Source organism: Carassius auratus, chromosome 22 (assembly GCF_003368295.1).
Source record: "Carassius auratus strain Wakin chromosome 22, ASM336829v1, whole genome shotgun sequence".
In the NCBI taxonomy this organism is placed as follows: domain Eukaryota; kingdom Metazoa; phylum Chordata; class Actinopteri; order Cypriniformes; family Cyprinidae; genus Carassius; species Carassius auratus.
Window position 1 is genome coordinate 8,310,672 of NC_039264.1, and position 12,875 is coordinate 8,323,546.

Here is a 12,875-nt window from a genome sequence, read left to right on the forward strand (position 1 = left end):
CCATATAATTTAGAGTCTGTTCCAGAAACACCCAGTCTACCCTATCAAATGCTTTCTCAGCATCTAAGCTGAGAAGCATTAAAGGTGTTTTACTGTCTCTTCCAATTTGTCGTAAGTTTAAAGCTCTTCTTAATATTTTTGTTCCATATCTTTTATTAATAAATCCAGTCTGTTTCGGTTTGACCAATTTTTTTATATGCTTCTGATAAAATCATTCTCTTTGGAGTGCAAATAACGCCAAATATCTGTTAAACCTAATTCTCTCATTATTCCTAAAAGAGCTTTTACTTTTTTTGACTGTGGTCCCCTTTCTCTTGGTAACCTATCAACACAACTATCTAATACACAGTTAAAGTCCCCACCAATTAAATACATTCCCTCACCTTTCTGTGCCAAAAGAGAGGAAAAGTTCTTGAAAAATTGTGGATAGTCCTCGTTAGGTGCATAAAGATTAAGAAAAGTGATTTTATTGCATGGAATTGTTTCAACTATCATGATGTATCTTCCCTCTTTATCTATATATACTTGCTCCATATTAAAAAAACTGACTTGGCAAACATGATTGCAACACCTCTTCTCTTTCCCTTGTTATATGAGGAACTGTTAACTTGGTCCACCCATTCCCTATCAGAGGGGGGTCTCTTGAAGCAGTGCAATAGAGCATTGCATTTTTCTAAGCTGATTAAATATTTTATTTCTTTTAATTGTGCTACTCAGTCCTTTCACATTATAACTGACACAAATTGAATTATGTATAGACATTGGTATATATATTCTAGTTTAGATAAATATATACACATGGTTCTAGTCACCAGTATATGTTCCAGTAATATACAATAATAATAAAAAACCTTTATCTGTCAAGGGTAGAAAATTAAAGTAAACAAACACAAAAACAGGAACTATGTACACGAACAAGACTTCCAAACATCCATTCGGCCAAGTTCTTGTCTCGTAGGCCAAATCAGGATGTGAGAAGAGCAGGGAGTTGTGACGTTGACTCCCTGGGATATCAAAAGTGCACCAAGTGCGCACAGCCAGTTTTGAAACACGGCCACCTCCAAGAGTGGTTTCCACTCAGCAAAACGGTCATCAGGGTAGGAAAGGTTTTTACTCACGTCTCCAGGTAGATCCTTATCTGTGCTGGATAGATACATTGAGCTCACACATCTTTCATTTTGAGCTGTTTCATTACGTCTCGTACCTGCGTTCTCTTCCTCTGCAAAGGCGAATAGTCGTTGCCAAGAAGATCCGTTTCGTGTTGTAAAGGACCTGTTTCTGTGACCAGGCTTTTCGTAAGATTGCGTCCTTAACCACATAGTCCAGGAATCTCACTATTATCAATCTCGGGGGTGCGACGGGGTCTTGGCTGCAAGGGCCCCGTGTGCCCTTTCAATCTTTATATCCATGTCCTGAGGTAGCTGTAGAGCTGTGGTGAGCAGACCTTTAATAAATTCCGCCCTGGTTTCTCCCCCTTCGCAGCCTTCTGGAACTTGATATATTCTTAGATTATTCCGACTAAGTCTATTTTGCAAATCTTCGCATCTACCTGTGCGATCCGCCTCACGTTCCAGTAGATATCATATCGCTCTTTCGTGTCTCATCCCAGTCTCCTCAGCAGTACTAATTCGTTCCTCCGTCTCCACAATTCTACTCTCCATACCATTTATTTGTTTTTTTAAGTCCTCAACCAAGGTCTCCACTTTTGTCAGTGATATTCTTGTTTATGTATGCCCCTCTTGATTTTCTTTTCTTATCGTCTCTTTCTCTCAGGTTTTCATTTTTGGAAGTATTATTGTGTCTCGTTGCTGTAGTCATTCTGACAAACTCTTAATATAATTGAATTTATGATACAAATCGGGATTTATTGTAAAAATTCAACGGAGCTTTACTTTCAAGTGCCTGCCATTGCTCTGACGTCACCGGAAGTGGACAGAACAGAATATGTTAAAACCTCTAGTGAACGTCATAGGCCTGGTCTTATAGGCTACACAGACAAAACTGTCGGAGATGCATTTATCCATTTTATTTTCTATTTTATGCATTAGTTGTACACCAAGACATGGCAAGTTCTTTTTCTTTCTTTTATTTGAATTGAAAAGGACTTTAGAGATACTAAACATTGGGAAACCCCATGTGTCACGTCACACAAAATATGTTGTCTGGTATTTTAACAATCAATATACTTAAATGTTTAATGTATTCATAAGGAATCACTGGATTTCATATATTGAAAAATGTGAAAATATAGTTATGTATTGTAATGACTTTATGTATTCAATAATATTCTTCATAATATATAGAAAAACATATGATAAACTGTTTGTATGCATACACACATATACTGAAACGGGTATATGCACTTGTAAGGGAAACAGGTCAATTTAGCTCAAAGGGAATCATTTAAGATTTTAAAGGGAATTTGAACAAAACCACTGTTTCACGGCTGATCACTGCGATTCACTGAACGAGCCGTTTAACATCAAATCTGCGCTGGATACTAATATCCAAACTATAGTGAAAACACTACCAATTAGCGCAGTAACAAGATCGGCAGTTTAAGACATTAACTTTTAAGCACAAAACACAAGATACTTCTCTTTTCAATAAGAATAAGGCTTTATTAGATAAATCTAAGACATATAAACTAATCTAACACATAAACGCACGCACACACACATTCACACAAGTTGCAGGAAGGTCGAAAGTTAGGAAAAGATGAGTTTAAGAGAATGGGAATATGGAATAAGTTCACAGCAATACGTTAAATTGCATAAACATGAACAACCATCAATCACGTAATTAGCCCTCGCATTGAGTTCCTCAGTGAGGTTAAAATTATATTAGATACACCAGCACAACAAATATCTGGGAATACGTTGCCTTCGTTTGCTGTGAAAGGGACTCCCGTTGAAAGGGGTATCCCGGTGTCGCTGATTGGCTGGAAGTTCAGTAGTGAAGTGATGTCTTGGGAAGCCCGTGGTTGTTGGGCGTTGGCTGAAAGTGCAGAGTCGTGTGCGCTGGTCGAAGTTGAACGGGTACCCGAGGTCAGGCGTCGGAGACTTGACGTTACAAAACTTAACTCAGAACACGAAACTCTCAAACGGAAAAGAAAAGAAATAAAGTTTGACGAGACTAGGTTGTGTTCCTTCTCATCGTGGCATAGTAGCAGCAGGCAGGCACGCTGGAACCGCGCTCAAAGAACAGTGATGACTACACAGTATGGCTAGGAGCTACAAGCTAAAGCTAGGTAGCAAAGCTAAGAGCAGGCATGACTAATACCAGAGACTAAAAAGCAGACTGAAAGCAAGGCATGACTGATAGCACAAGCAATGCTAGAACTAAAAGCCAAATTTCATGGTGTCCAAAGAATTTAAACTTCCCTGTTGGCCACCCCTCAAATGTTGCCTTGACCAATCAGATATGGTCTTGGCTTGGGGGTATCATAAATCATTTGTTTATCTTACCAAGCATGTGGTTCTTGTCTCACAGGGTCTAATTTTGGACATGATTCCTATAACATGATTATGATATATTTTACAAATAAATGATTGTCAGGACAATATCAAACAAGAAAATTTGATTATATCAATACTAGACATGACTATGTATCCTATATTTATCAAAAGACATACACAATAAGTGATTATACATGATAGTCAAATGTGTGGGTTACACATAAATGAATATGGAGTTAAGCAATGGAATGATTCATTTATAAGTTTTTTTGAGTTCATTCTTGTCCATATATATGTACAAAAAGCAGTTTCTTTGCCATTCTCTGGCAAAGGACTTTTCTGTGAAGACAGAGGTTTAAAGCCCTTCCCCCTTAGGAATTTCAGTCTGGTTCTGATGGGTTTTCATGTGATGTCCAGCATTGCATTTCAATTACGAACAACAAATTTGACAATCTCTTCTTCGACTTGAAACTGTAAATAATTGCTCTAGTGGTGTTAATGTTGAAAGCTGTTGTGTGAACAAGTTGGTTGGTCATCTTGCTTGGTTCTTGTGGCACTAGAACTGATTTATGACTTCCTGAGGAATTCAGCTCGTGTTTCAACGCACAGCTTTGATAGACTCTTTAATTTGTCTGGTTCGACTCATTTCTGTTACACACTAGAAAATTACACAATTATAAGGAAAATATATAAAAGTTATGAATGTGTTCAGCTGTAACTTTTAAAAGAGAAAATGTTTCCATATAGCTATTACATGTAAAATTAAAACAGTATTTTTTTAAATGTATCAAAAAACATCCAAACATGATCCATGAATATAATAAAGAATACTGAAAAATATAAGCGCTGGTTTCCCATATATAGAAATGTATTATGTAATAAACTGCATTATATTTTCCAAAACATTTCCATATATTTTTCTTTCATGTGGGACAACTGTCCACTTTTTAACACTTATTTGAATTGCCTGTATTGTGGACGAGCGTCTGCAAAATGATGAGAGTAAGAGCTGCTGGCCACAGGGATCTGCAAGAAAACAGAGATATGATCAGTTTATTGATTGATTTTTATTGGTAATATTACCTAACAATTATTGCACCCATTACTGAGTGCCCAACATATTTCCAGTGCATGGATACTCGTCCCTATATTCAAATACTAAATTTTTCCTTACTAATTTTACTCAAATTGCAACTAAACTGGTGTTTCAAGTTTCTCTTACCTCTGAGCTGTTGAGATCGTGGAAATGATTGGGCCTGAAATCACAGGGCTGTGGTGGAAGAACTTGAGCAAACTGCACCTTTGGGGGGAAAAAATGCTTGCTTTATGCCTTCTTACTGTGAGATACCAGAAATACATCAGTATTACAGGTTTATAAACCTTATTGTACTTAAAAAGGAATAAGAAAAAGCTAAAGACAGAAATGCTTCGGACATGTCTTTTGGAATCAGGAATGTGCAAAAAACATTTCTACAATAAATGTGCAAGAAAAAAAGAGAAAAGAGAGATCCAAGGACACAGAGGGGAAACACAAGCAGCATTCATCACTAACTGGCCAGGAAGAACTGAAAGAGAGCAGCTTAAATTCACAGACTAAATGAGGATAATTATCAAACACAGGTGAACAGAATGAACTAATCAAGGGAACTAAGGAAAAGTAGTTCAAGAACAAAACAGGAGAACAAATAGTGTGACAGTGGTTTACTTTCCAGTCAATAGCCTACATTTACAACCACATAGTAAAATAAGTAACTGAAATAAAGCTAATTAATCCTTAAACTAATCCTCACTAGGATGCTGTTTCTAGCCCCTCGAGGTGTCATGGGCTTCATGGGACGAAACATAGAGTAAGGGCATATTTGATAACCCACAAAACAGGGTCATGAATTCTCGTTTCAAATCAAGTACTCAATTAAAAAAAATCCTCGGTTACATTTTGCCCATGTCGAATAATAATGAACTTAGCATAATGCTATTGTGAATTCATAAATTATAGATTTAATTAAATATATGTGATGCAGGTTTAATATATGCATAAGACATCTAACGGGTTTCAAGTTTCTCTTACCTCTGAGCTGTTGAGATCGTGGAAATGATTGGGCCTGAAATCACAGGGCTGTGGTGGAAGAACTTGAGCAAACTGCACCTTTGGGGGGAAAAAATGCTTGCTTTATGCCTTCTTACTGTGAGATACCAGAAATACATCAGTATTACAGGTTTATAAACCTTATTGTACTTAAAAAGGAATAAGAAAAAGCTAAAGACAGAAATGCTTCGGACATGTCTTTTGGAATCAGGAATGTGTAAAAAACAGTTCTGCAATAAATGTGTAAGAAAAAGAGAAAAGAGAGATCCAAGGACACAGAGGGGAAACACAAGCAGCATACATCACTAACTGGCCAGGAAGAACTGAAAGAGACCAGCTTAAATACACAGACTAAATGAGGATAATTATCAAACACAGGTGAACAGAATGAAATAATCAAGGGAACTAAGGAAAAGTAGTTAAAGAAACAAAACAGGAGAATTAATTGTCACGACCGGTGATACAAGGATACACGATGAGAGATCCAATTGCAGGGACGTCTTTATTTAAGGGGTAATCCAAAGAGAATTAACAGTCCAGGCAGGGGTCGATACCAGACAAAACCAAACCAAACATAAACAAACAAGGACACAGGGCACGAGCACGACAAGATGACGGACATGAATTAACAAGGGCTCTGTGACACATACTAAGACAGACTGAGTTAAATACACAGGGAGAGACAAACGCTAATGGGAAATTGACAGAGTGTAATGATTGATAACCAGTGACAGCTGGGTGCAATGATTTAGGCAGGGACTTGAGGAATGAGGTTAATGAAGTGACAGACACCGTGGGAAAGGAGGACATCTCGTGGATACCCAGGGAACACAACCCAGACACTGTGACACAAATAGTGTGACAGTGGTTTACTTTCCAGTCAATAGCCTACATTTACAACCATATAGTAAAATAAGTAACTGAAATAAAGCTAATTAATCCTTAAACTAATCCGCACTAGGATGCTGCTTTTAGCCCCTTGAGTTATCATGGGCTTTGTGGGATGAAACATAGAGTAAGGGCATATTTGATAAACCAAAAAAACAGGGTCACGATTTCTCGTTTCAAATCAAGTACTCAATTTAAAAAAATCCTCGGTTACATTTTGCCCATGTTGAATAATAAAGAACTTAGCATTATGCTATTGTGAATTCATAAATGCTAGATACAATTAGATATATGTGATGCAGGTTTAATATATGCATAAGACATCTAACTGGGGTTTCAAGTTTCTCTTAGATCTGGGCTGTTGAGATCGTGGAAAGGATTGGGCCTGAAATCACAGGCTGTGGTGGAAGAACTTGAGCAAACTGCACCTTTAGGAGAAAAATGCTTGCTTTATGCCTTCTTACTTAGGTGTGGCAAGGAGATTGATTGAGGAATGATGTGCAGGTGTGGCAGGGTGATTGTGATGCAGAGACTAATGGGAAATGTAGTTAGGGTGTGGTGCAACAGATAAGAGTGGCATCTGGTGGTGAGTGTGGAATTGTCCTGATTGGAGTGCCCTCTACAAAAGTTCATGGGCACTCCATGTAATGATCGTGACATAGCCCCCCCACAAAGGAGCGGCTTCCAGACGCTCAAAACAATCTAGGAGGGCGGTGGAGCGGAGGCGGGACAGGGGGAGGGACGGAGGGCCTGGTCCATGAGGAAGTGGAGTGGTCGAGGACTGGGGCAGAGCAGGCAGAACTAGGCCTAACATGGAGATCAGGAGTCTCTCCTGGACCTGACATGGGAAACAAGGGCCCTTCCTTGGCCTGACAGAGGAAACAGGGACCCGCCATGGGCCTAACTCGGGGCCTAGGCAGAGCAGGTGGCGTGGGAGCCCACCAGAGTGGAGCAGGTGGAGCTGGAGCCCACCAGGGTGAAGCAGACGACCACCACAGCTGAGAAGAGGGGACAGAAGCCCACCAGGGCGGAGCAGACGACCACCATAGTTGAACAGACATGACAGAGGCCCACCAGGGCGAAGCAGACGACCACCACAGTAGAGTTGATGGCACAGGAAAGCAAGTCTGATCAGGTGGGACTGAAACAGTGAACATAAACAGGATAATAGCGGCCTCCGTGGCCGTGATGAGATGGTAGCTGGCCTCCGTGGCCATGACAGGACAGACAGAGAGTTGGTGTATGGTCCCCGTAGCCCTGACCGGAATGAATGACAGCTCATTGACGGCCTCCCTGGCCGTGACAGGATAGGACGAGAGCTCTGAGATGTGACGAGGCTCTGGTAGATCTGTGGTGATTTGACTGGGTTCATGAAGATCAACTGTGACTTGACTTAGTTCATGAATATCAACTATGACTTGACTGTGCTCATGAAGATCATTGGTGACCTGACTTTGCTCATAAGGATCATTGGTGACTTGACTTGGTTCCTGAGGATCAACTGTGACTTGTCTTGGCTCATGAAGTTTAACTGTTGTTTTACTTGACTCTTGGGTGTTAGAGGTGACTTGACCCATCTCTGGATGGTCAACGGTGACCTGACTAGACTCCGGGAAATCAACGGGGACCTGATCAACGGTGACCTGACTAGGTTCTTGGAAATCAACGGGGACCTGATCAACGGTGACCTGACTAGGTTTTTGGAAATCAACGGGGACCTGATCAACGGTGACCTGACTAGGTTCTTGGAATTCAACGGGAACCTGATCAAGTTCTTGGAAATCAACAGGGACCTGATCAACGGTGACCTGGCAAGGTTCTAGGAATTCAACGGGGACCTGATCAAGTTCTTGGAAATCAATGGGGACCTGATCAATGGTGACCTGACTTGACTCAACAGGATAACAGGAACAAGCAGATGTCGGGGGCAGGCAGCAGAGAATCAGAGTCGGTATAAACAATCCAAAGGTCAGGTACAGAAGAGAAACAGAAGGGCAACACAAGGAAAATGCTCGGAAATGTCAGACTGTCTAAACAAGACTTCGCAGTGAGTGAGAGTGTGTGTGCTGCTTATATGTGTGTGTAAATGAGGTGCAGGTGTGGCAAGGAGATTGATTGAGGAATGATGTGCAGGTGTGGCAGTGTGATTGTGATGCAGAGACTAATGGGAAATGTAGTTAGGGTGTGGTGCAACAGATAAGAGGTGCTAGAGTCCAAGTGACATCTGGTGGTGAGTGTGGAATTGTCCTGATTGTAGTGCCCTCTACAAAAGTTCATGGGCACTCCATGTAATGATCGTGACACTAACACTCTATCTTTGCATATTGTTATGAGTTTGGGTTTAAAACAACATTCATCTGGGAATGCAACATGCGCCGTTTCATCAGCAAGGATTAGATTGTGCAGTAAAATGTAAAAACAATAGTCAGGACGTCTGCGCCTCTGCAGTCATTCGTTATAATGCGTAACATTAAGTTTATTGTTTATAATGCATTACTTTTACCAGTAAAAAATAGTTACATTTAGATTACTTGCTTTTGATAACAGAGAGAGTTCAGCTGTGTATTATATAGTTTAGAAAGGAAATGAGTGGATTATATATTCAAAGTGTACATTGTGATGCATGCACACATATTGTTATGAAGAGAGTCAGAGGCATTCAGATCCAAATGCAGTATTTGTTTAGAGAATGGTCAGACAGGCAGAAATCAGGAATGGCGTCAGGTGTGTCAAGGATAACCAGAATCAAAACCAGAAACAAGCGGAGATCGGGGCAGGCAGCACAGTCCAAAGGTCAAACACAGGAATAACTAGTGATGTGACACTTGAAGCGAGGCGTTGGAGCTTGTGTTGAGAAAAAAGGGGCGTGCCAGATGAAGCCGCGATTCGAGACTTGTGTTTGTTGACATGGAAATCACGTGACTGATGACAAACGAGGCCTCGGTTTGTGTGGAGTGTCGGTTCCGGATAAAGGGGGTTCGAAACTCACTCCACCTTGTGGGTGTTGTCAGGAGTAGATGAATCAGTTGTAGTAGAGTGAGTGAGTCAGAGTTAGAGTTAGATAATTGTGTCATCGTCGTTATTGTGTCACATATGTGTTAGGGATGTATATTATTAGATTACATCAGGTTAGATTAGTTATAGTATATTGTTATTATGAATTAAAGTAGTTATATTATAGTATTGTTATATTAATTAGATAAGATTTTTTGGATTGCTTTGGTTTTTTTGGATTTGGACTGGACTGCTTTTTGATTTGGATTGCCCTTTGGGTTTGTTTGCTTTTTGTGACCTCTTCCTTTTTCCTTGTAATGGAGCCAGCAAGAAAGAGGAAATCCTCCCGTCTGGGAGTTTTTTGAAATGGTTGGTCACAATAAGGTATGTGTATTATTATTGTTTTACTGTCTTGATCTAATAATAATACTCACTATAAGGCTGTATTATATTTCATGTCTATTCATTTATGTTTCTAGGTGAAATGCTTGCTGTGACTAAAGAAGCTGACATACAACAATAACACCTCCTCCATGCTCAGGCATTATTCAGCACTGCACAAGCATGAACAGACTACAAACAAACAATCATTATCAATCAAATCAATATTTATCCAAAGTGAATCTCACAAGATCTGAGGATCCACTAGTATATTGGGCTCAACATAAACATCTGTATCCTCATTTATACCAGCTGGCACTGACATTTTTATGTTCCCCCGCATCCTCTGTTCCATGCGAAAGGACCTTTTCCAAGGCTGGAGAGGTTCTGTCCAAAAGGAGGAATCGTCTAAGCCCTAACACACTTGAACAAATTCTGTTCTTCAATAAAAAGAATGTGTGATTCTTCCTTCACCCACCCCAAACTGCAGTGTTGCAGTTTGTTCCTCTAAATCCATAGTCCCATAAGCACAACACTGCACTAAAACTAGTAAGTTTAATGCACAAAACACACCAGAAACAATTCTTAACCTTTCCCACCCCACACTTTTCTGTTGCAATTTGCGTTATTACACTCCCTCCACCACAATAACTACAATCAACACAGTCTCACTTTTGTTGTTCCTACTGTCACTATCCAAACAATTTATGAATAATGAATGAACTGTGTGTGATAGTTGTCTCTGCACAAGTAAATTCAGACAGACAGAGAAACATATTTTATATGATACCCAGGCAATGGACAAAAGTCTGCTCAGGTCGTTGATTCAGTATGTTTTTATTTGTCTGCTATTTCTTTGCACAGTAGCTAGGTGTCACTAGTGAGCAATAATGAATGAAGCTTCAAGTAATGAACCTTTTAGTGAAGCAATGGGCTGCGAGGTCTCAGTGGTTCAGGAAGCCTCATTTGCCATCACTAGGAATAACAAACAGGGGAAATCTGCTCGGAAATATCAGACTGGCTAAACAAGACTTCGCATTGGTGTGGCAAGGAGATTAGCTGATGAATGAGGTGCAGGTGTGGCAAGGAGATTAACTGATGAATGAGGTGCAGGTGTGGCAAGGTGATAGTGATGCAGAGACTCATGGGAGATGTAGTTTGGGTGTGGTGCAACAGTATGAGAGGTGCTCGTGTCCAAGTGATGATATGGTGACATGGTACACAATCAATGTAACTACCTGAATATGTTTACAAGTAACTGTAACTGATAGATTACATGTAACTGTTGTGTTCGGTGTTATACATGCAGATGTTTACACTAAATGACATGTGACTGTGTTATCGGCAGGTGCCTGTTATTGGAGACATTTCACATTCATCATGTGTATATATTTATCTAAAAGTAAAATGACTCTGTTATATTATAACAGTGCATAGGCGATTTGAGATGTTTTCTACATCAGCACACTTTTTATATGTTTTGTGTTTGAGTTCATTTGTATAGTAATGTAAGCAGTTTGAATTCAAGCTGCAGTGTAATGGTTTCCAGTAGCTATCAGTTTACTAGTTGATTTACGTCAATTATTGTGTTATTTTTATACTCATTTTTGTATTTGTTTACAAACCCGATTCCAAAGAAGTTGGGACACTGAACAAATTGTGAATAAAAACAGAATGTAATGATGTGGAATTTTCAAATTTCAATATTTTATTCAGAATACAACATATATGACATATCAAATGTTTAAACTGAGAAAATGTTTAATTTTATAGGAAAAATAAGTTGATTTAAAATTTCATGGCATCAACACATCTTAAAAAAGTTGGGACAAAGCCATGTATACAACTGTGTGGCATCCTCTCTTCTTTTTATAACAGTCTGCAAATGTCTGGGGACTGAGGACACAAGTTACTTTAGCTTAGGAATAAGAATGTTGTCCCATTCTTGTCTAATACAGGCTTCTAGTTGCTCAGCTGTCTTAGGTCTTCGTTGTCACATCTTCCTCTTTATGATGCGCCAAATGTTTTCTATGGGTGAAAGATCTGGACTGCAGCTGGCCATTTCAGTACCCGGATCCTTCTTTTACACAGCCATGATGTCGTAATCGATGCAGTATGTGGTCTGACATTACCATGTTGGAAAATGCAAGGTCTTCCCTGAAAGAGACAACATCTGGAGGGGAGCATATGTTGTTCTAGAGCTTGGATATATCTTTCAGCATTGATGGTGCCTTTCCAGATGTGTAAGCTGCCCATGCCACACACACTCATGCAACCCCATACCATCAGAGATGCAGGCTTCTGAACTGAGCGCTGATAATAACTTGAGTTGTCCTTGTCCTCTTTAGTCCGGATGACATGGCATCCCAGTTTTCCAAAAAGAACTTCAAATTTTGATTCGTCTGACCACAGAACAGTTTTCTACTTTGCCACAGTCCATTTTAAATGAGCACTGACCCAGAGAAAACGCCTGCACTTCTGGATCATGTTTAGATATGGCTTCTTTTTTTTACCTATAGGGCCCTATAATACACCCGAAGCAATGCGACGCAAGGCACAGCGCATGTGTTTGCTAGTTTCAGTCCGGCGCTGTTCGCATTTTCCCGTCCAGCGCCACGTCATCTAATTAACAAATGCATTTGCCACCATTTGTGCGCCCATGGGCGTGCTGGTCTAAAAAAGAGGTGTGTTCAGGTGCATTGCTGGCGCATTGCTATTTTAAGGAGCTGATAATAGACTGCACCATAGACCAACTCAAACCTGGTCTACAGTGTGGCGCAATGTATTTTCTTTATTATTTGAAAAGCGTGTTAGTATAGGCAGGTGCACAACGTGCGTACACCCTGCTTATTAAACACAGGGACGCACAGCAGCACACAAACATGCCAAATATTAAAAATTGCAAAAAAAAAAAAACTTTTATCGTTAAAATAGCAAAAATGGATTTGGACATGCCCTGAGTGCACCTGCACAGTGCGCTTTACACTTTACATTTAGATCGTTAAAGGGGGGGTGAAATGCTATTTCATGCATACTGAGTTTCATGCATACTGAGTTTTTCAAAAACA

General features: G+C 39.9%; 1 protein-coding gene across 4 annotated transcripts in view; it reads right to left on the reverse strand.

The window, feature by feature from the left end:
- LOC113039579 (membrane-spanning 4-domains subfamily A member 4A-like) overlaps window positions 1-12,875 on the reverse strand; it is a 60,662-nt gene that overhangs the window by 30,665 nt on the left and 17,122 nt on the right. The window contains exons 7-10 of one of the 4 annotated variants that reach the window (XM_026197494.1): window positions 6,786-6,860; window positions 5,527-5,606; window positions 4,681-4,758; window positions 4,309-4,484 (exon numbers count right to left, since the gene is read on the reverse strand). In XM_026197494.1, the coding sequence (XP_026053279.1) occupies window positions 4,406-4,484; window positions 4,681-4,758; window positions 5,527-5,606; window positions 6,786-6,860 (312 nt within the window). In that variant the 3' untranslated portion in view covers window positions 4,309-4,405. Of the gene's footprint in view, window positions 1-4,308; window positions 4,485-4,680; window positions 4,759-5,526; window positions 5,607-6,785; window positions 6,861-11,604; window positions 11,965-12,875 lie in introns of those variants that run through there. The other 3 variants (XM_026197496.1, XM_026197495.1, XM_026197498.1) reach the window with 3 other exon arrangements.